This window comes from Morchella importuna, assembly GCF_003444635.1.
Source record: "Morchella importuna strain M04M26 chromosome Unknown Morimp01GS020, whole genome shotgun sequence".
In the NCBI taxonomy this organism is placed as follows: Eukaryota; Fungi; Ascomycota; class Pezizomycetes; order Pezizales; family Morchellaceae; genus Morchella; species Morchella importuna.
In genome coordinates, this window is record NW_025763417.1 from 257,538 (window position 1) to 280,767 (window position 23,230).

At 47.8% G+C, this 23,230-nt stretch overlaps 7 protein-coding genes across 7 annotated transcripts; 5 read left to right on the forward strand and 2 right to left on the reverse strand.

The window, feature by feature from the left end:
* Positions 1–298: 298 nt before the first annotated feature.
* Positions 299–2,903, forward strand: LAJ45_06673 (uncharacterized protein; the record flags this gene model as incomplete). The annotated part of the gene is made up of 2 exons (XM_046116235.1): positions 299–1,589; positions 1,654–2,903. The coding sequence occupies 2 exons, from the start codon at positions 299–301 to the stop codon at positions 2,901–2,903; spliced, it is 2,541 nt and encodes an 846-aa protein (XP_045970438.1).
* A 1,002-nt stretch (positions 2,904–3,905) lies between these two features.
* On the reverse strand, positions 3,906–5,463 carry LAJ45_06674 (uncharacterized protein; the record flags this gene model as incomplete). The annotated part of the gene is made up of 5 exons (XM_046116236.1): positions 3,906–4,000; positions 4,071–4,300; positions 4,372–4,924; positions 5,028–5,214; positions 5,281–5,463. 5 exons carry the CDS (start codon positions 5,461–5,463, stop codon positions 3,906–3,908), a joined length of 1,248 nt encoding a protein of 415 aa, XP_045970439.1.
* Positions 5,464–7,783: 2,320 nt separating this feature from the next.
* LAJ45_06675 (uncharacterized protein) lies at positions 7,784–10,421 on the forward strand (the record flags this gene model as incomplete). The annotated part of the gene is made up of 10 exons (XM_046116237.1): positions 7,784–7,924; positions 8,005–8,211; positions 8,280–8,518; positions 8,592–8,720; positions 8,779–8,881; positions 8,941–9,289; positions 9,374–9,479; positions 9,539–9,644; positions 9,705–9,779; positions 9,837–10,421. 10 exons carry the CDS (start codon positions 7,784–7,786, stop codon positions 10,419–10,421), a joined length of 2,040 nt encoding a protein of 679 aa, XP_045970440.1.
* A 639-nt stretch (positions 10,422–11,060) lies between these two features.
* LAJ45_06676 (uncharacterized protein) lies at positions 11,061–12,150 on the forward strand (the record flags this gene model as incomplete). Its single annotated transcript, XM_046116238.1, has 2 exons — positions 11,061–11,244; positions 11,318–12,150. 2 exons carry the CDS (start codon positions 11,061–11,063, stop codon positions 12,148–12,150), a joined length of 1,017 nt encoding a protein of 338 aa, XP_045970441.1.
* Positions 12,151–14,345: 2,195 nt separating this feature from the next.
* LAJ45_06677 (uncharacterized protein) lies at positions 14,346–15,820 on the forward strand (the record flags this gene model as incomplete). The annotated part of the gene is made up of 2 exons (XM_046116239.1): positions 14,346–15,528; positions 15,594–15,820. The coding sequence occupies 2 exons, from the start codon at positions 14,346–14,348 to the stop codon at positions 15,818–15,820; spliced, it is 1,410 nt and encodes a 469-aa protein (XP_045970442.1).
* Positions 15,821–16,578: 758 nt separating this feature from the next.
* LAJ45_06678 (uncharacterized protein) lies at positions 16,579–17,689 on the reverse strand (the record flags this gene model as incomplete). The annotated part of the gene is made up of 7 exons (XM_046116240.1): positions 16,579–16,609; positions 16,683–16,752; positions 16,812–16,878; positions 16,942–17,198; positions 17,256–17,267; positions 17,338–17,475; positions 17,533–17,689. 7 exons carry the CDS (start codon positions 17,687–17,689, stop codon positions 16,579–16,581), a joined length of 732 nt encoding a protein of 243 aa, XP_045970443.1.
* Positions 17,690–22,192: 4,503 nt separating this feature from the next.
* Positions 22,193–23,169, forward strand: LAJ45_06679 (uncharacterized protein; the record flags this gene model as incomplete). The annotated part of the gene is made up of 2 exons (XM_046116241.1): positions 22,193–22,235; positions 22,406–23,169. 2 exons carry the CDS (start codon positions 22,193–22,195, stop codon positions 23,167–23,169), a joined length of 807 nt encoding a protein of 268 aa, XP_045970444.1.
* Positions 23,170–23,230: the final 61 nt, after the last annotated feature.

The window sequence follows — 23,230 nt, forward strand, 5'->3', positions numbered from 1 at the left end:
TCTGTAAAGGCCTACCACACTCTAGAGGCCGGTAGATATCTCTTGTGGTTAACTATCCCCAAGGCAGTGAACGAAAAGTGTGTCACTAGCATATAGAAGATATCACCGTAAGTCCCTCTCTCATGAGAAAATAAAGCTCCTTCTCTCTATTCCCCCCGTCTCATTGATGCCCTTAAAACGTTTACAATGTAGCTATCTCTGTAACCGATGATACAGGAAGGCTATGTGATGAACCTTGAAGATCTTGACTAATCTGTTTTAACGAGTAGGGTCGAGTATAGTTCCTTCTATTGACGTCATGATGAATAACCCTCATCGATTTCCTCGTCCACCAACTCTACCACAGGCGAAAATTCAGACAAAAACCCAACGGGATCCAAGATCTGTTGATACTGTTACCCCTCCTACCTTTGCTTCCATGCTTGGGCGAAATCTAGGCGGGAATACGGGAGCATCCGGCGGGGTGGAAGATCCTATTTCCCCTGTAGCTTTTACAACCTCCTTTGATTTACTTTCAATTGCAAAGGTGATACCGGCAAAACAGAGGCACGTCGGTAACCCTGTCTCTATTATCGAGGACCAAACATCAGACAGAAACGCTTCTGGAGAACCGTCTGCAGAGAATCAAAGTGGAGATTGGCCAAGATATATGTCTTCTTCTGTGGGATTTGGGACTTCCACATCCTCTCAGAGCCAAGAAGTCCCTAAAAGCATGATATTTCGTCGCCATGGCACTGCTTCTAGCGTTAAACGCTCTATCTCGCACCATCGTTCTGATGCTACTCCTCAATTCAGCCGAAGCGAAAACAACGTAAATGATGGTCAGTCAAAAGCCGTTGGAATCCCTGCCGAGGAGAATGTTAATTCTTACAACGGAACTAAGGGCAACCATCTCCCAAAAACCTTTACTTCGAAAGAAACAGACAAAGACTTCAAAGAGCCAGAAGATTCCTCAATGATCGAGTCACCTCCCACTTCAGGCCCGTCCGATTTTAATCCACAGGGAGATTCGGGCATCGAAAAAGAGGCCGAGCTTCAAGATAGTCAGAATCCCAAAGATACTGTAAACGAAATAGAGGGCACTACTGGAGGTAAATTAGAACCATTGTGGTTTAGCGAGCCTAGATCTACTGCTGGAGCCCAAACCCTAGAGCCGTCCATTTACGATTTTTCTCACATGACTGCCATGAAGAATATGAATGATGGGGGGGCTATACTTAGAGCTGCTGCGAGACCATTTGAACCGAAACAAGTGAAAAATGATCACTTGTCATCAATATTATCCAATACGGGTATTGATGAAATTTCTCACAACAAGTTCCAGGAGAATTTTACGAATCTTTCAGATAAATTTTATGGGAAGACGTTCAACCCATCGGGAGAAGCCCCAGACCTACCGTCAAAGGAACAAAGCCAGTGGTTTATTGAGAATAGCCACCATAGATTACAAATGGCGATACAGAACTCTGGTAACGGGTCTATTGGAGGCTCTTTAAGGTTAGGGAAAAAGAGAGCTAGTCTGAGTGATGCCTCAATTAGTCAACTTTGGGATGCTCCCGAGGGTGAGGGGAATTCTACAGATCATTTAAGTGAGTGTACCAAAGGTTGATGATAACCGTCTTTATTACTAATACATGCATCTTTTAATATCAGATATCAATCAATTGGACAAGAATCCTCTCGGTCATGTTATAAATGATAAACCAACAGCGCCGATTGCGAGAGGCACCCCCGGCTCGGCACTTCAAACCACGGAGCGCTTAGAGTTAAGAGCACTTAGTAATACAGGGAGTAATGGCGATGTTATCCACAAATTCCATGAGACCTTAATCGACAGCTTCCTCCAAAAGCCAACAACCGATATCAATCCTACTCCAGAACGTGGAGGAGTGGGGGCTACTAGTATGAGAAAGACAACAAAGGATGAGCTCGTCTTTTGTAATTTTGATGATGGAACGTTCAAGAGACCAACATTGGAAGCTCAAAGAAGAGAGTTGACAGAAGCAAAAGGTGGGGAAGGGTCGTGGAAGAGTTTCCTGGAACCGACTAGTGATATCGAGATTCGGATGCGGATCGAGGGCAATGGTTGCAAAGAAGCCGAGAAGGGCTGGCTGTATCCATACCCTAAGCCAGAAGGCAAGGAAACAGTTGCAACTGAATTGACTCTGGCGCTCTATCAGCAACTCTTAGGCTACCTTATTCCAGCAGTATCAAACGGGATAGTATCTGAAAGTAATTACTGGTCGTTTGGAGCGAGGAAAACAAATTCCCGGTCCTTTTCTGTCAGGGAACCATGGTATACCAGAGATTTTACCAGCTTTTTTGATATGAGTTTTGGCGTGAACCCCAGTAATCGCTCTATAAAAGGCACCATCAACCCGCCACCAGGATTATCGTTGGTCCCGGAGGGACAGCAGAATAATTTAACGTCGGAGGAGTCAGTCGGTCTTAGAGATCTCGTGGAAAGCTCAACCCCCGACCTGAATAACTACATCCCGGGCAATTACACACCACGTGACGCAAAGACTCTTCAAGAATGGAACTCAACACCAATCAACGCCGGTATAGATACATTAGCAAAACCCAATAAGAGCGTCGAAATACCAAGAAAGAGCTTAACAGATTCGCAACCCTGGAACGGGAGTCGTGGGGACGGGAAAGGAGATAGTGGTATAATCAGAGGTCCGAGCAACTCAATCGTAAACAGGGAGACGTCAAAATTCAAGACATTGGTGCAAAGCCCTGGGCCTGGTCCAAGGGATTCTATTGAGCGTATGCTCAATATGATGCATACTAATGAAGATTTGAAAGGGCTAACGGCGCAACAAAAATTGGATGTGTTTGGTGGGGCGAGAAAGATGGGGAAAATAGTGTTTGGTAGTGATGATGAGTGTGGCGTGTAGGGGTGTGGCAGGAGGTGGGAATGGTTTGATCCTACGTAAGGGCGAGGGTACTAAAAAGACCAATTCTACACAGCTATTACCCCCTTTCAACGCCTTTTAAACTAATCTCTTTTCGTTGACGGTTGTTGGGGTTTAGGTGATTGTGCTATTGTCAAAGGGTATCTTTTAGATTGCTGGAAGATGTCATGGAGCTATGTCTTACCCTGCAGCTTATATCGTTAAACTGCAGCTTGATAATCATATTTTAGAACGAATTGTCTATTTTTGTAAGATTTAGGATAATTTCATACGCGTTAAGATACAAAATGAATACGTAGGACTGGTTCTAAGACTCTACTGTATAACTGAGGAGGTTTTATATAATCCCTATTATGGGGATGTCTCACTCCCAATACTACAGAGCGTTGCCTACCATCGAATGCGTAAATATTATTGGATATCTGAAGCGTGGTACATGAATTAATGTTTATGTTTTTTGGAAGAGTTTCTAACCAATAGTTGATGTGTACTAGCTGAGCTCGAGGGACGTCCAGCCTGCTCTTGTGATGGAAGCTGTGTTACTAGAACTCTGGCACCTGACCAAGGGGCTGGGCTAGCTAGAATAATGTTTGATTCTTAGCTAGATGGTATTAAAGATCGGGATGAGAACTATTATCTAGACAAACGAGAGTTCTGGCCTACTAGGTCACTGCATGTATTCACTACATGTATTGTTAGCTGATGTGTGGTCCCTGTTGGTATTCCTGGATCCATGGAGGTGCAACACGTATGTGAAAAAAAACGGCGGTGCAACGTCATACAAGGTTTTGTTATGTGCGAGTGATAGCACATGAACAACATATTACCAAGACTTTCTTTTGGTATCTTTTGTAACTTTGTAACAACTTCCGTTTTTGTTCATCATACAACTTCATGTACATTTTGGGTATTACATATCGACACTACATGGGAAACAGGCTTAAAATTACAGTTTATACATGTATGCATATCCTCACTCCCGCTCTATTTCTTATTAAGCTTCTCCACCTTCTTGGCATGATCATACACCAACTGCTTCGCCTCCGCATCGTCCAGGTAAATTGTGAACCCGTCATCATCTACAAAGTTAAAGTTAGCAACGCCCTTCTCCCCCGCCCTCACTAAATGCAAATTATAGAGGAAACTTACGGTTACGCCCAGTCGCCCACCCGCTCCATCCATACTGCCAGAACTGGTCGCCGGCAAGCTTGGAGTCGATGCTTGCCTGTTGCCACTCCCCGAGGACCTCGAGCCTTGTCTCGTTGGACACGGTGCCGAGGTTGGAGAGACGGGCAGCGTCGGTGAGCCAGCCGTATTCTTCAAAGACGACGGGCTTGCCGACTTTGTTTTGGGCGGTACCGTGGTCTTTGATCCATTGTCTGCCAATTGAGTTCCCGAGTCAGTATCAATTGAACACCGCAGGAGAGAAAGAAGAAGGAGAGTAACTCACGTTCCCCACGCAGAGGTCTTGCTCCACCAATCCGGGTACAGATGGAACGTGCCATAATCAATCGTGTCCACCTCCAGCTCCTCATAAAAGTCGCCCCCATCCCCCGACGAATACGCCCAATCCTCATTATCGGGAAAGTTAAACTCGCCCTCACCCCCCGTCGTCACCAGATGGTACGGATCCACCTTCTTAATAAACGCCGAGATATCCTTAACCCAGCTGGTCATCATCGCGGAGTCACACGCCTCAGATCGGGGGAGGTTTCGGACACCGTCGGCACCGCAGCGCGGCTCGTTGGCGAGCTGCCAGGCCATGATGGCGGGGGAGGACTTGTAGCGCGAGACGAAGGCCTTGACGTAGTCTTTGTAGGAGGCGACGATGCGCGGGACGTGGTAGAAGTCGTCGTGGTACTTGCCGCCGAGGTTGGTGGTCGAGACGTCCATACCGCCGTAGTCGGCCCAGTTGTTGGTGAGGGGGACGACGAGCTTGATGCCGAGCTTTTCGGCGGCGCTGACGACGCCGTCGAATGCTTGGAGGCCGGTGGGGCCGTAGTCTGCGGGTGGTGGGTGTTAGTATCTACCGTACATGTCTCCATCACATATATGGATCTGTATATATATGGAGTTGGATATATATGGGTGCGTGTGGGTACTTACTGATCTCAGCAGTCCCATTAGTCCACTTCCTGAAATACACCTCCGAAGGGCCCGCACCCTCGCCACCATACTGTGGCAGCCCCAGCGGGTCAAACGTCGCATTCTTGTCATAGAATCCCCACGTCCGCACCACCTTCAGTCCCGCCTCCTTGGCCGCCTTCAGACCGCGGTATACATCTGTTGCATTCTGCACCAATTGCAATTAGCTTAGAAGCTGGAGGAAGGGGAAGGAGAGTGAGGGAGGGAGATATACGTTGAGGAAGGGAAGGTAGTAAGCGTTAGTACCCGCAAAGTAGAAGTCTTTGCCGTCGAGCTGGAACTTGGGCCCGTTGGTGGTTACGAAGCCTTTGGGCACCTTTGGCTTTGGGCTGGCGTCGACAACGCCGGCAGAGGCGATGAGGAGCAGGGATAGGAGGGTGCTGGGGGTGAACTGCATCGTGGAAAGCGATCTATGTACTATGTCGATGGACGGTGGGACGCTGGATTTCCGGAGAGTGGAAATTTATCGGTGAAGAAAAACTTTGGAGACACCTGGGGATGTCATCGACAATGGGATGGGGTGGGAGCTTTATAAACCTCCGGAATACGATGATCATCGCATCTATACATGCAGAATATGCAGAATAGAGAAAGAGAGAGAGGAAGGTCGGTTCTGCCAATTGTATTGGGCCTCATGGGTAAATTGTGGGGATTGGTATTAATTAGGAGTATTTAGACAAGCCGGAAAAACTTCTAGATTAATTGTATATAGCCCCCAATATCCGTTTTCCAGGGAACTGCACTGCACTGCACTGCACTTCTACCGTGTGATGAGCATAAGGTGCTCATCGCTATACTAAATGCGGTTTGTTCTAGATTGTGGATTTAATAGCCTGGAAGGCTCTTGGAAGAAAGACACGGTCGAACGGCTGTCTCAATATGGAAGAAAGGGTGATTTTTTTTCTTATAGTGCGGACTCAGGTACGAGAACTATATTATGATGTGATGTGCCTGTATATATGCTATGTATGTAGGCTGTAGTTACTGGGCCCGGCGATATCGCGAATATACCCTGACCCTGAATTGATCCTGAGGTAAAAGTGTGCAATATGGATTGTTCCGCTGGAACAACCAAGGCTGCGCTGGGAATGATCATTGATCCAGTAACCAGCTAGTCCGTTGATCAATTAGATCATATCATAAGGCCTTGATTTGAAATCAATTATCACTGACCAGAATCCTCTATGAATTGAAGTGTTTTCTAGCAATGCGGTCTCGCAGCACAACCTGGAAAAACAACGTCAGTAACTCGGGCGACACAACAACCAGATCTCCTCGGCTGCCCCTGACGGCATCTTCGAATCCCCGGTTCAAGCTTAAAAAGGGGTGGGACCTCTCAAGTCTCCCCCTCCAACCTTCCAACCATCCCACCCCCCGCATCGGCCCCGCATAAACTCAATACATAGACTTGCGGGGTAACGGCAAGAAATCCCGAAATTTGGCCCTGGCAGCTGGCCAGGGGGGGGGGGGGGAGGCCGATATGAGGCAGAAGTCGAGTATTAGCCGGAATTGCCGAGGAGCGATGATGGCAGAACGTGTTTATGGGCGAGTGGTGGTTCGGTGTTTTTTTTTTTTTGGCAGAATAGGTTTGGTTGTGCGAGTGCAAGTTACAAGCTATCACCACCCGTCCTGGATGGTCGAATGATGGGCTATGATGGCTAAATGCGGCATACATGAGTTTTGTCTTATCAGATTCTGATCACTTTTTGCTACACCCTAGTACTTGTTTGTATTTAACTAATGTGACGCCGTTCATTATGCACATCTCACAGCAACCACAAAGCTTAACTGGATGTGGCAAACAACGAAGCGAGTACTTCTTGTGCCTGTGCGACGCTCGTAACGTCGTGTTGTGTTGCAGTTACACAAACGGATACCCATGTGGATCAGTTATCAGTTATCCTCACCCCTTGATCGCCCCCTGATCAATTGCTGATGTTCGCTGCTCGGAATATGACGTTGTGGCGGGTCCCTCGCTTGGCGATGGGAGTTAAACTCTTGGAATCTGTACTTATATTAAATATCTTGAGTTTATCTGTCGTTACGAAGAGCCAGAGCCCGAGCTACACAGAACTCTACGCAGAAATATACTGATCGTGAACTCTGTAAGTAAACAACCTTCCCACCCTCCTCGATCCCGTCCAAAGTGCCCAATCAGGCCAGAAACCCCCCCACCCCTCATATCCAACAATTAAGGCTACATAATGTAACACCCACTAACACTGCATCCACCATCGCCTAGACCTTGCAATCAGAACATACGTTCAATACGAGAGATCAAGGGACCGCCCAATTTCCGCCTTCAGCTGAGAAGAAGGTTGATGATGATAAGTAAACCACCAAAGGGATATAAATAATGTTAACCCCCTCCTACCATCCCTTCTCCCCTCGGTCTGTACCACCGGGCAGGGTACATGCATTCGCTCGGTGCCACGCGCGAGGCAAGCGAGTGATCTCCCGTGATAGATTCTCGCGAAACAACTCCGCAAGTGGCTGCCTCTGTATAACGAGCGTGATGCGGGACGGGAGGGCTTAAATCCCGCGAAAGGATGGAACGGCATCTGCTATGTATGGGTCGGAGGAGCCCGCGGGGGTGGGGGAGTCGATCTTTATTTAAAGACTTGGTATACTGCTTAGGGAGGAGATTCTTTACCTTTGGTTTGGAGGCTATAGAGACAGGTAGATATTGTCTATAGATCCTATATACTCTACTCACGATGAGGCTTCTACACTCTACGCTCCTGCTATCCAGCTTATTGGCGGTCAATGGCGCTGCCGTCGCTCTCCCACACGAGGCGGGCATCGAGGCACGGTCCAACTGCTCCCCGCAGTACCGCAACACGCCCCAGATATTCGAAGTAAGCCGCCCTCCCCCCCTTTACCTCTTCACTCTTTTCTCCCTTATACTAACTTATCTGCGGTGTTAACTTTTTACCAGTTCGACAGCATCTCCGTCTGCTTCCGCGGCTGCCTCCCCTTCAAGCTCCTCAACTTCAACTCCCCGCGTGGTCTCGGCCGCATCTTCTATGGCGACACCACGGCCGCCGAGCCGCTCACAAAGCCTATCCTCTTCGAGAATTTGTCCGCCTGGAAAATCGCTAATTGCGAGATTGGTGATGCACCGCTGGATGCAGCAAATGGAGCAGTTGGTCCCCCCCGCCCCTGAATGAATGCGTGAGTGGGTGACAGTGGTAAGCTGACGGCAAGTGACAGTGCGGGAACTCTACAAAGGCGCTGTACAATGCCGGCGGGACGGAGTCGAAGCGGCCGAGGATTGGTACGACGGCGTACCCGGGCACGTATGCGGTGTTTGCGCTGAAGAGCTTCAAGGTGTGGACGCCGGATGCGGTGGCGAACTGTAAGGAGAAGGGGTGCGAGGTGAACCTGGTGGGGATCAAGACGAACGGGCAGAAAGTGAATTACAAACAGAAACTTGTGACGAATGGTAGCAGGTATGTTGGTTTGTTGGTTTGTTGGTTTGTTGGTTTGTTGGTTTGTTGAGGGACAATGCTGATATAGTAACAGAACGGATGTGACAGGGCTCACTGCAAAGGGCTTCTCAGAGCTCACAGCTCTCGATATCTGGGTGACGTCTAAGAAGGCCAACAATAATGCCGGGCTGCCCTTCACGCTTGATAGCTTTGCGTTTGACCAGTATGCCCCTCAATTCCTCATTCTGTGGACATGGCGAATTAATCATTGACACTTCCAGGATGGTCGATACCGCCGCCTGCCCTAGTCCCACAACGACGACCACAGCCATCAAAGGTCCCTGCACACCACGCCCAACCGCAACTTCGACATTTACTGTAGATGTGTGTAGTCCCTTCTACATTTCCTTAGGCTTAATATACTAACAGACCCACCTACTTAGCTTGACGACTTTGTCTTCCAAACAACGACCTTCGTAGGCCCACCAGAGGTCCCTACCACGACAGGACTATACGCCCCGACCCCGATCCCAGATACCAAGCCCTACAAGTCCCTCTACTGGGACACCGCCTTCGCTGTCTCGACAAAGAACTCTGGATCGACCGAGCTGCACCCGGAGCTTGCGGGCGTCTCGACCCCGTCCGGCGGAAACTTTTTGTTTATTAGAGGCACCGGCGGGCCGAGAGCGCTGATAAAGGCGAATTCGTACGCGGAGAGGTTTGGTGTCAAGAGCTTGTGGGTGCTGTGTGGCTTCCCGACGGATGGCGATAATCTTGGGAAGAAGTGTGTTGGTATGTGACTCCCGCCCCCCCGCCCCCGCCCCCCAAATCCCCACAGGGTTTAGAGGATGTGTGTTGACGGAGTCTATGGTGTAGTTACGTTTTATGGGTTCAGGGATCCGTATGATGGGGCGGGACTCCCAGAGCAGGTTAAGGCTACTGTGGAGATTGATGTGCCGGGAGCTGGAGGGAATAAGTTTGTGTATGCATCTCCATTCTCTTTCTCAAAGTGGAGGATATGTGACTTACTTTCCGGGTTAGACACGTTGATCTTTCGACCATTACGACTTCTCCTGGCGCTTTTAGGAGGCTATCGTACTTCTTCATGACAGCCGCAGCAGGAAACGATAACTTCAGACCATACTTCGTATGTCATCCACCCCCTCTAATCTTCTACTCAAAAGCTAACATCTAATGCCAATACTAGCTCGACAGCATCGTCTTCACCCGCGAACTCGGCGAAGGCACCAGCTGCCGCGTCCGTGGTAGTGAAGTCATCAACGTAAGGCCCTCTCTTCTCCCCCTTCCTAAAATGTCCAAGACCAACAAGAAACCTTAGTTTGATCGTTACACCATAACCACAGCGCCAACCCCCTTCCCATCAAGCGATAAATTCATCTTCTCCCCCAACTGGAGCATCACCGGCCGCTCGCTATATGCCGCTAACTCTCCAGGCTGGATTGCCTCAACGTCGCCTAATAACGCCGCGTACGCTCTGGGGCTCGCAACTGTGGATACATATGTTGGCCCTGCGCCGCCTATCCCGTTGGTGGATATTGAGTCGTTTGATATCACTGTCGACGCCACAGTAGAGCAGCTTCCGCGGGTAGTGGTCGAGATTAGTGTCACAGACTCATGCGGACAGTCGTTTGGCGACAGCGTGGCAGGATTTTATAGTCGGAGGTTCACGCCAGGGACTCAGCAATATTCGTTTGCGGCGCCGATCAAGGCGGTGAGCGCAATTACAATTGCGGCCTATGATTATGGGGAGAGCGGGAACGATAGGATCGAGCTAGGGTTCTGGGTGGATAATGTGACGGGGCGGAAGAGTACTGAGAACTTGAGAGGATGTATCAACTGTGGAGTGAGGGGGCTCCAGTGGTGTGAATTTGAGGGGTTGGTGAGGGTTGGTGCGACGCCGTAAGGATATGTGGCTAGCTTGTTAGCTACATACATGAGGTAGAAATACTGCGGTGGAGGTATATATTGATGGATATTTCTATAATTACCTGTCTAGTTTGATTTAGTGTTCCTTTCTAGTAATTTTAGGATTTGGCAATGGCGGATCCTGTTGAGAGTTATAATTTTGATTGGTGAATAGATATTATATTAGCATATGGTTAAAATAGGATCCTCTTGGTTGAATTTCTGTTGGAGTGGTGCAAGTATGCACCAAATCCCTAGCCTGAGTGATGTGCAGACCTGTTTGTATGTAGACACGCAGAATCACTCACAAGCCAAAATGGCGCTAGTAATAATCCAAGTGACTCCCAGGGTTAGGGCTTTCTAATAAATTGTGTGTAGCTAGCTAGCTGTCGGCTAACGGCACACTTGGTAGCTAAGTGCCAATGATCGCCTTGATATTCTGCTCTGACTCGAATCCTAGCGCCGTCGAAACACAGGTTAACTACAACATGGACCTGAGCGACGCAAAACTGTGGAGAGGGTTTCTTTACGCCGCGACAGTGCACCACCGCAGGGGACTGGAGGTGTATAAGTAGGTAGTGGCTACAATTCCACGCTTGGTTTCATCACGAGTCAACAAATCAATCATAATATTATAATGCCCGAACCACAGACATTCGTCTATTCGACGGTCAACGAGTGTGAAATCCACCTCGACCTCTACCTCCCCGCCGCCGCGCCCGCGTCGCAAGAGGCGCCTCTAGCTCTTCCCGTTGTACTGTTTTTCCACGGCGGGGGCGTGTTCCGTGGAAGCCGCAAATCCGTGCTTCCAGAACTCAAGGGTATCCTCCCACTCTCCATTTCAATTTTCTTTCCCCACCATTGAGTCCGCCGGTCTAACAAGCACCTATATAGACGCAGCACTATTTAAAAACTGGGCCTTCATATCCGCCGACTACCGCCTCCTCCTCCCCTCCACGGGCTTCGACATCCTCACCGACATCGCCGCCCTCTTCACCTTCCTCGCCACCCTCCCCGCCATCGACACGGCGCGCATCATGGTCGCCGGCCACAGCGGCGGCGCATATGTTGCCCGCCAGGCTGCAATCCACGGGACCCCCCGGCCGCGGGGGTTCTTTTCCGTGTCGGGACAGGGCGGACACCTGCTGAGCCCGGCGTACTTCACGCCCAAGCCGTATCTGCAGAAGAAGCTGCTGGGGACTTATAGGAAGTACTCGACGCGCAGCAGCGCGGAGTTTTTGGGATTGAAGGAGTGTAGTGAGTTTGCGTGGGAGTGGCGGGAGAGGAGGGGGAAGAGGAAGGCAGGGGAGGTGCCGGTGGTGGGTGGGAGGGCGTGGTTGGCGGGGATGGCGGCGGTGATGGGGACGAGGTTGGACTTTTTGACGGGGAGGGAGGGGTTTTCGGGGGTGTTGAGGGAGGCGGGTGGTGGGGGTGGTGGGGTGGATCTGGAGGCACTGGTGCCAATGGCGATGAGGGTGTTGTTTCCGGAGTTGATGATGGGGGGGGAGTTTCCGCCGAGTTTTGTGCTCCATGGGACGGGGGATAAGAATGTGGGGATTGGAGAGTCGGAGAAGACGGTGAAGGAGTTGGAGAGAATGGGGGTCGAGTGTGTGTTTGTGGCGGCGGAAAATTGGGGGCATGGGTGGAGTGAGGAGGTATGGAACAGGTGGGGGAAGGATGTAGTGCCATTTTTTGAAAGATGTATTTCGGACAAGACAGAAGCTTAACTTGTAGAAAGTTAAGTCTATATGTGGTTTACATCTCTTCAGTGCGCTCATCAATTGTAATGGCTAGTATCTATTGATTAACTTGATCGATTGGAGTACTGTAGAGAATGTATTAATGAGCCGTCATGATTCCGGCTGCTGAGTGATCATTTATGATCCAACTTCTCATAGGCACCGTTACCTCTAAGCGTCGCCAGTTAGATGGTTGGTTTAACGCCTTATATACATCGGCCTGCATGGAACGTGGAGACGTTCTATGAACTGGATTGTTCTAGACTGGTTCAAGTATGTAGGTACTCTATAATAATTTCTGGGACGAAACGCGATGAAAAGCAAGAAACACATCCGAAACACATCCGAATATGGTCCTTAGACATGTGCATAGAAAGAAAAGTACATAGAGGTACAATCTCATTGCCATTTGTTAACGACACATTTGTGACAGGAATTATAGCCCTATCATTATAGTCCCCTTACATAGCCCACGTACAGTTACTAATATATAGCCCTTGACACCACACACACGTACACACACACACACCTTGTTTCATCTAGGTACTCATAAAGGACTCTTTGGGGTCACGAATATTTCTTTCTTGCACTAGAAATTGTTTTTTCTATCCGGATCAAAGTGACCTGGGAGATAGGCGAGTTCCCTCGATCCTCAAGAGGATTTATGGCTGCGCAGTTTGGACAAAAACATATGCAATAGGAGTTGCAGGGGTTTCTACCTAAGTGCACCAAATCGTGTTCGAAGATTCCAAAGGATATGAGGCCGGCCAGGAATCCAATCCATCGTGCTGACATAATGACAGTTATATGCCTATATTTGAAGATCGTAAGTAAACGATAGGATCCCGCTGTCCGAAGAACAAGCGCTTCGATCAACCCCACTACATGTAGACGTCGGGCTACACAGATTATATCCAGTATGTTTCTCCGGAGCTCGAGAAGCACCTCCATACACCATGATTTGGAGCGCATTTGGGCAGAAATTCCTGCAACTCTTGTTGGTTGTAACGGGCATGAGTTTCTGTCCGAACTGCTCAAAACCGCGCAGCGAAAAAAGCTCTACTCTATTCCCGATCGACAGCTCATCATCAAGCTCCCGCCCAGAGCGGCTATGTACGCATATAACTAAGTTTGTAGAGCAACCACGAGGGCTAATTTGACGCCATGTGCGGCTCAGTTGTGGCTAAGACCGTTTCAGCCAACTCTATTTCTGATCGCAACCGAGGAGTGGGGAGAGACTAGGGAGGGAGGGAGGGCGGCCGGCTTTGCTTTCAGCTGTGAACCCTGCCACCTTTTTGCCCTTTGACAAGTGAAATAAACTTTACACACAGTCAGCCCTTTGGTGAGTGGTGGAGGCTGTTCTGCTTGCTGCACGTTGCTGAGTATGACTGTCGGCTACTGTCAGTACCATACATACAGATAAAGTGATATAAGTACATTCGCGCTAACGTCTGGTATGTAGAAGCTTACTGTGCAGCATGCGTGAGGCATCGGTGAGCAGAGTCACTGCCAGAGTTCGTGAGAGGAATGAAGACCCAGAGAGAGACGGTTTAATGTGGTCTTGAGCTTAAGTTTTGATCCGAATGAATGTCAAAGTTTCACCATCAGTTGAGAGTAGGACTGGAAAGGGTGCCAAGTCCTACTGCGCGCAGTAAACCTCAGCAAGAAGGTGCTTATTCCAGACCCCTGTCCGACTTTAAAAGTGCAGATTAATACACAGCGCTTGGGACTGTTTGGAACTTTACAAAACACAGCCACGGTCAACCCAGGGTCACTATTCCAGTCCTCACAAAGGAAGGTTACCATGCCGCATATATTTTGTAATACACCAACCTGACTGGGTAGGTTAAGTATGTAGGGCTGAAATTAACCTAAGGGCTGAGAAGCTCGAGCTCTTACTTGTTCTGTTGTTCCCCTCCCTCTTCTTCATTCAGCTGTAGAGTTTGAGGAAAGTGCGGTTTAAGTAAGTGCCCTTTCTGTGTTGTGAATTCCTAGTGCTTACCCTTACGATATCTATCTCACATGTCTGACACAATATTTGTAGCATATATAAGAGGACGTCTCTCTCCCGGCTATCTATTAGATCTGTTTAACCTTCGATCTGGGACCGAATCTCAGCTTTCAATCTCCCGTTTTTACATATATCGCCAGTGCTATAATAAAGTCCACGATAATCACCCACAATGAATCTCATATCCCTTAGCATTCTTCTCGGGGCCGCCGGCATTGCCAGCGCTGCTAGCACTGGCAAAATCACCAGCTACAATACAAATAACCCCACTATTGCTGCCAATGACCGCTTTACCTATGCCAGGCACATGGGTCCATTCGTGACAGGTGCCTCCGTAAACAACATGGGCGAGCTGTTCGCTGTAAATCAAACTGCCTTCATGTCACTCCGCAACGGTGACGTCGACCCGACCAAACCTCTCGTCCACGCTGCTGTCGATGGCAGCGTTGCATTCACCGATTCACGCTTCACCAGACACGGCAGTGCATCGCAGCAACTCATCACAGATGCGGCCGGCCATGCCGTATGGTTGAACATGGGGGCGAGTAAGTTCCAGAAGAGACAGCCGAATTGTCGAGGCCGCAAGAGAGGTCTGGAACAAACCCCACCGCCGCTGGTCAAGAGGGATACGACACCGCTGTTTGTGGAGGCAGATATGCTCCAGCCAAACAGTATTGCGCTGCACAGTGATGAGAGGCATCTCTATCTTGCTGGCGGCCTGGGAACTAGTACGACATCTGCCGGGGTCAGTGGTGATCTCTGGTGGTATGATGCCCAAACAGAGATTCTGCAGAAGGTGGATATCAACGTCATGAAGGCTGGGGGGATCCACAGAATCAACGCCATAGAGGTAAGCAATGATGATAAGTATCTCTACGTTACAGCGGGCGAGACAGAAGGAAACAGTATCACAGCTACAAAGATCTTCCGTTTCGTAATCAATCCTGATACGTTCGCGCCTGAGGACCCAACTCTGATCTTGGATATCTATTCCGCGTTGACGGAACTTGGGATCGATGGAAAGCACTATGGAGCCGAGGCGATGGGCTTGCGGTCTGATGTGGATGGAACCATTTTTGTCGCTCTCAACCGTGGCAAGGCGATATTGAAGTGGAAAGTTGAGGACCCCGCAGCAACAGCTGAGTTGATGGACTTGGATAGTGTGGCATTTCCTGTTAGTTTGGAGCTTGGTGGAGATGAAGGAAAGACATTGTATATCATAGGGAGGTGCAGTGGGGGTACGTCGAGTTGCGTGGATGCATATAATCACGATGTTCCTGGGAGGGCGTGGGCGAATCTGAATGGGAAGAACGAGAACGCCAATACGATCGTCAACGCAAACGAGATTACTCCTCGTAAGTTTAAGATTCCGTGTTCTTCTCTATTTCTACGCTTGAGATTCTAACTTTATAATTTTTAGCTTCACACAATCAGCAGCCACAGCAAGAGCAGGAGGGAGCTGTCGGCGATGATGAACAGAGTAATTTTGCTGCCACCACACACGGGTCTTCCACCGCTACAGCTTCAAGCACAACAACAGCTCAGAGCCCTCACAACACCCATGTAGATCAATACAATCACGAGATTCTCGACCCGATTATCCAGGCGTTTGCGGAGATCTACGATGAGATGTTTGGTGGTAGTTAAATTTTACACAAATTCCCTGGACAGACTAGATAAAAATTCTCCCTCTTTCCCACCTTTCCCTCTTCCATTTATCCCGCTATTCTCTACATTAGATGGCAAGATATCTGTCATGTTTGCTTTTTTTTATTTATTCATAGTGTCTTTTTTATGTGGGTTTTATTTATGTTTTCCCTGAATTACGGGGCGGCGGGCGTTTTTCTCTCTTTGTTATCATTATTTTTTTTTTGTATGGTATGAGAGAGGCGAGGATGTGAGGGGTCGTTAGGGCAATGAACTTGAATTACTACACCCGAAAAGTTTTCACACGCTTTCCCGGTCACCTGCCGCAACTGTACAGTCTACCCATGGGATCTGGAGCTGACACAGGCGGGGCTGATTTTGCACCTCACTCAGCAGCCAATGCCAGCCATAAATGCAGCCCATTACTTAATCCAAGTGCATACATACAGTAACGCGTGCAATCAGGGTCTTACCGCGCATCGGTTCTGGGGCTGAAGGCTATGGTAAAAAATTTCAGCGACTAGTGAGATAAGGTTTGAATCTCACTTTTCGGATGGAATCGGTGATGTAGCTGTGCAGCACATTGAAGGGCAGGGCGATGTTTCATGAAATATCACTCGCTTATTTTCCTAGGGCAACTAATTTCTTGCATGGATTGATTGATTGATTGATAGCTTGTTAAAAGCTCTTGGCTGAAGGTTTACTCGTTCTATCTTGGCATATGTGGAGTTCTAAATACACGTTCTACCATTGAAGTACTAGGTGGGACAAGTGAAAACCGGTGGGCCCCTATTCGCCAGGAATAATTCAAGTTAGAAACGTCTGTCAAGGCGTGAGGGTACGGTTAAGACTGAAGACTTACGGCATCGGGTAGTATGTATACGGCAAGTTTGTGTTGAACAGGATTCCAGGGTCTGTCGGTTTATAGAAACCTGTATTACGGCGTAAGAAGCCACACGAGAAAATGGATCAAGGTTAAAGTCAAGCCTACCTGGAAGTGCATATCCTGTAGGGTTAACCGTGCCGCTGCCCACCACGGTAACTTGCGCACAACTGGGCTAATGAACGTCAATACCACTATTTAAAACCGGCGTTGAAAATGGACTCCCGAAAGTACTTACATAGAACTGGCAGCCTCCAGACTTGTAGGCATCAGATAGGGCGATAATCTCATGACGGACAAGGTAATCTCCCGGCGCTAAGCAGGCTGGGATGGTAGAAGTCCAGGTATTCCCGTCGTCGAATAGTTTCTGGGTAGCCCACTGGTTGGTCACGTTATTGTAACCTTGTTCGTGGATCTTGAACCAGACTGGGCCTGAAGTTCCTGTGAAGCTTCCACAGTCGGGGTCGCATTTGGCCATATAGGTAAAGATAGGCCCTATTGAAGTTAGTTATTACCAAGTTTGGGGATGGATATATCCTTGAGAAAAGATACCTTGATGAGGCCCTGTTTTTGATATTTCAATTAGTTTTCTTTTCGTCTTAACTTTTGTTTCAGGTGTTTCAAGAAGACTTACACTCATTCCAGTAGAACTTTATTGGGGATCCTGCATCGACTGCTCCAGTTCTTCCGGGAATAGGTACAGCACCCTGGTTACATGTAATGTTTGCCAGGAGGGGAGTCTTGATCGGACCATCACCAGGAATTTTCCTAACTAAACACCAGTCAGTTAACCGTACAAAGACTCCGTGTCTGAGATATATATACTAACCAATGCTAGGAGCATCGGCTGTAAAGTCGGGGTCAGCGATAGGTAAGTATCCAATATACTTAACGCCGTTCATCTCGTGAGTCTTGACATGTCCATGACCAGAAACGGTGCTCGCCACGGCCACAAATGCGACCAAGATTGAAGAGAAAATCGCCATTGTTGTCCTTTGTTATAGTTGACTTTGCTGATCTGGTTTAAGTCCTCTATCTTTGCTTCGTCTTGTGGGCTTTATACATAACGTATTTCGGCTTTCGGTCGAGCGTTTTCGCGGAGTTTCCCCTCCCCCACGCCCGTGTTCCTTAATTTTATATTGATTGGATCCAGTACTTCGGTTGAGCCCGAAAAAACTTATGATTGTCGGAGAGGAAGTATACCGATAGAGTACGGAGTAAACTCCTGAAGTTGGGCAGGATGCTTCCCGGCCCTGAAACCCTGAAATTAAAACTGTTTTCATAAGGAGATCATTCCCGAATAGTATTCAATAGGCGAATGCGGATCAAGAAACCTATGCTGCACGAGTAAGCTCCTGAAAGTGTTTATGGGAAAAATCGATAATTACGTATAGTTTTAGTAGGAGATGTCCGTAACACCTCACGGATTTCAAAGTTGGGATGAGAATAAGCTTGTCTTGGACGTTGACATGTTGCAGCTTTTGGCGTGTTTTCGGAAGATCTGGCCGTTGAACCACCATGTTGTTCCTCGACAGGGTAGCATTCGTTGTGATGCATCCGTGCATATTATATTGCTTTCAGGGTGACGAACGACGATCTTGAGCTCCTCAGATAAAGGTACCCCCGATCCGGCTAACTCTGCTTTATTTCGGTATTTACTACAGCGAGTGTTAGACAGGTTTTCACATGGCAATAGTAGATGTATTTTGACATCTGATTTATAAAGTTTATTGAAACCCGGGGGTTCCTATCGGAAAACCGAGAATACGCATTTGAATTTATATTGGTAATCCATGCGTAAGATCGTGACCTCGCGCTCATTCTTTTGAGAAGTAGAGCATTGCCTAACAAGGTGATGTTGTGAGGCCGCCATGCTCAAGTACCTGAATGATACCATCTATAGGTAAGGAGGATGTATATGATTAGTGGGCCATGGGATTATAGGTGTCGTAAGGACTTAAATTCCATGCGTGACTATAGCTACATGTATGCACCATGTATCTTGGTATACGGCTTATATTATCTGGCTACATGTATATATTAACGTTACCTTAAGTAAACTGCGTATGCCCATGGAGACCTACCTCCCTAAAACACGCTAACGCACGGTGAAACAACTAGAGGCCACACTCAGGTCATGGATGTAGGTCATTGTCATAGGTGAGTTTGCCTATTAAAGGTGCAAATAAAGTGTCCTGCTTTTAGTTTTGAGGCACTAATTGACCTTTATCTTATGAGTGATCTAAAATGCGCAAAGACTTGATATGACAAATCATAGTGGGTGAGAGATCATGATAATGAATTATATTGCACCCCGGGTGCGTGCCCCGAACTCCACATTGCTAGCTGAGAGACTGAACTAAAAAAACGCTTTCTCGGCTTATATCGGTTTTTTTGATCTCCCATTAGCTTGTCCAGCATTTGTAGTTTTGGGCCATTAAGCTTACTCTCATGGGATAATAAATATGGTTTACCCCGATAATCCTGTGCTAGTGAATCAACCAAAGAAGTTATTAATAGAGAGGCCAATGCGTTCCTAACAAATAAAGCAGGGTTAGTAGTATCATGCATGTCCTCTTGCCAAGACCATACTACTAATCTCTCAGGCGTCCACTAACGAAAAACCCACTAATGAACGCCTGAACCTTCCTGTTTTCAATCTTCGCTACTGCATCACTATATCGTCGATGCTACTCCATAGCTACGGACATATTACAGACTTTGCGAACTCATTGTTATAAAACCACTTGGGGGACGGTCTGTCCCGCATACCATACTGCCCTTCACTGATCTAGCCTATCACCTTTCCCGAGTATGACTTAGCGTGAAGTGAGCTTTGTAGAGTTCTTTGCCTCGGATCTTCCTTCTGGCAAGAGTGAGAGGGATAGAGTGTCCGATCGGAATTCAGTGAAGTGGTGAAGCCGTTCGGTTATACGGAGGGGTTTCTCCGCCCGTTCCGGTTTATTGCTAGTATTTTACCTCTTCGCTAGCCCTCACATACTGCCCCTGCTCCCTATTCTTTTTTTTGTCCTTTCTCCCACAAGGCCTCGTAGGCCGTCTTGGAAGTTTAGTCGTAGCAGATGTAAGGCCAGGAGAAGAGAGACCAGACCGCAGGTTAGACCTTGGCATCAGCTTGAACGGAGAACGTTGATATCTTGTCCTCCACATCCTTGGCCACTTTTCATTTAGACCGTACGATATTTGTTACTTATTTGAACCTCTTGACATGACCGGTAATCCAGCAAGAGGTAGGATTATTGTAGGAACAGGGGTCTAAAAACAAGGTTTCTATGGCTGGGCAAGCCAATAAGACCCCTCCCATATTTCTACAATAATCTTACCACAAGCTGTACATAGCCACTCGATCCCGTGCACTCGGCCTGGTCTTGAACGTCGTTGAGCTTATCAATACCAATTGCCTTCTCGCAAGATTGAACACTTCTTTCCTTATCATATATTATGCAAGATCTATACTTCAATCATACAAATAAATTTATTTCCATCATTTTCCACTGTGTAAGCCATATCAAATAGCAATTGAGAATCCTAGCGGAAATGATTGTATATCACTAACCCTCTTCAGTTCCGTATTTCACAACAAGATTTATCGTCTCTGCATTGTGTTTTGCTGCTCTTCGATTTGATCTGGTGAGTTACAGAATCGTTGAGTCGTGATACGTTGAACCTCTCGAGGTCTCCTCTAGGCTAATATGATATGTTGAATAGGACGATCATTGGAGAAGTGATAGGTATGATTAGGTTGAGCAATAGGAGAAGATCGGGAATTGCACCGAAGCCAGTGAAGGAGGCTGCTTCTGGGTTACTATACGCCGAGTAGGAAGGAGTTGAGCGGACGGAGAGCAGTAAGGTGTATGACTCTGTGCTTTATGTAATCTCGCATAAGACATTGTTCAGGCACAACCAAGGTAGTGTTATATTGGAAGCGTATCATGCGAGACTCAGTTTAATGCAGGAGCATAAGACAAGGCTCGCTGGACGAATACACAGTGTATGTAGGTGAGGAACCGGAAGATAATCCCAAGCTAGTGAGGAGGAAAAAGAAGAAGTGGTGATGAAGGTGAAACTTTGTAGTGTCCATGAATACTGTTATCATTATGCGAGGTATTGAGTATATCTGCAGACAGATTGTCAGCAACTCCGTAAGCCTCAGTTAACTTTGAAGTCTTCGCAATTCTTCACTTTGGTACTGGTTACCGTGTCCTTTGCAATCTAGGGTCCCAGTGTAAAACACGGCCGGTGGACACATGGTTAGAGCCGGTGATCAACGTAGGCCACAGGTATGGCTATATATCTACATGTACGTGTAGGTCCCATCTTTTCTCTAGATATTACCATGATTTCTCTATCTTGAAGTCAGTATATCTACAATTATGACGGAAGCAAAAGCCACGTACCTTATCAACAAAGTTCACCTCAAATCCCGGAGAATACGTTATTTATTCCGTTGAATTTTCACAGTATGTATTCCATCGACGATCTCAGTTCCTCGTCTAAGACTGCACCAGCTGAAGCCTGGAATCGAAACTGGTTACCGCGAAGCACACGCACGGCAAATGGCGCTTTGGAGAATAACGCAGGTAGGTAAAGGGTGTTGAAATGCGGCCCAGAACACCTCGTTGTCTTTATTCGTTCGTTGGTTAACTATGACCTCGTCCAAGTACGTTCTTTATCTGTTGTTCTTTACCATATATGCATTGCTACTTTCTGCCATTTATTGATTCATCGCCTGTTCAATCAATCAGTCGTGCCGTGCTATTATTAGCAGAATCATGAAAATTTCAAATATCTTGAATTCCGGGAGATCAGTAAGTACATGTTGGTACATACATACACTGAGGGTTTGGTATGAATCTCAATTTGCCAACTACATCCTCGGCTCTCGGCTGTGATTTTAGCGAGATTGGAGAAGTTCCTCACTCGTCAGCTCGACTGAAAGACTACACAAACTCTCACACGAGGTGCAAGATATCAATGAGTGATTAAGAAGTGCTTCTAGTCTGCTCGGAGAATTATTTCTTCCAGGGTTAGCCCTGGTATTACTGGATTCGGAGCCAAGACCGTGCCCGCCTCGCCTATAACCTCCGAATTGTTAGTAAGTTGCCCTTGTCTGATATATAGACCCAGAACTCCCGTCCGCTTCAACTAATCCTACATCACAAAATAACCACCACATCTAGCGCCACATTCGCATGTCCGAGTTTCTCAGCTTTATCAAAGGAAAGCAGCACCGATAAAGACCTGTTGTATCTCATCGTAATAATTCTGCGTAATATCCTCTCACCTCTCCTTTCAATTTTCAGTTTTTCAATTTTCTTTTTTTCCTTTTACCCGCTGCATCTGTCGATAAGGTGTCATTTCCTCAAATCTGCAAAACAAGAGAGAAAAAAAATAAGATAAAAAAGGATTGCAACCATTTCGCGCTTGAACTTCGAGTTGATTGAATACTGCGAATCCCTCCCGCATAATTAATGGCATCCCCCGCCGTTTCGCCTGCTGGCTCAGATACCAGCAGTAGTAGAGCCTCGTCCTCCGCAGGGAGCAGTGTAGGATTTTCACTGCCGCCCAGATACCGGCCAGTGGCACTTCAGCAACGGCCCCCGGAAATAACCCATCTTCAACAAAGAGTACCAGTTTTTACTATGATGGAAATCGTCAAGTATGCTTTGTGGATTTTTCCACAGGCGCATCAGCATCATCAGCATCAGCGTCAGCAGCGTCAAGTGTTGTTTCTGGTACTGCTACCACTGTACTACCGACCGAAAATAATGTGCGCCAACCACTTCCCGCACGGCCTCGGTACACCGCCGAGGAGGAGGCGTGGATTATTAAATACGCGAATGACAATCCGGAAAAGACCTGGCAGCACATCACGGATGGGTTTAACATCGCATTCAACCAGAAGCGCACTCTTAAGGGAATGCAGATCAAGGGATACTCTCTCTTTGAGGCTAAGGGGAAAAACGGGGCTCTAGGAATGCCGGCTGGTTTGCGTCAATTGCGCAAGAAAGATGAGGTAGAGGAGGATAATGATGAAGATCAAGATGATGATGACGAAGATGATGATGACGACGAGAGCGAAGAGTCGGAGCAAAGCGGAAACAACCAGGCCGCGTCTGTTGGGAAGCGCTACACGCGCGCACAGGAGGAATGGCTGCTGGCTTATGTTGCCAATACAGCAAAAACGGGCAGGCGCAAGGATTGGGTTAGCACTGCGGCGGCCTTCACGGCGAAGTTTGGATTGGAGAGGGCGCCGATGTCGCTTAACAACAAGTGGACGCATCTTAGCAGGCAGTCGTCTGCGTCGTTTCAGGGGAAAAACGAGCAGGAGGCAGACGACCAAACGAGGGGCCATCTGCACAGCAGAGAGCAGGATAAGATGCAGTATCTGCAGTTTCAAGAGCATAAAATGGAGGGGGGCGGAAATGGGGCCGGCCAGTTGATGTAGAAGTGAAAGAAGGAAAGGAAAGAAAAATAGAGAGATATGTAATTGGGAAGCATAAGAGATC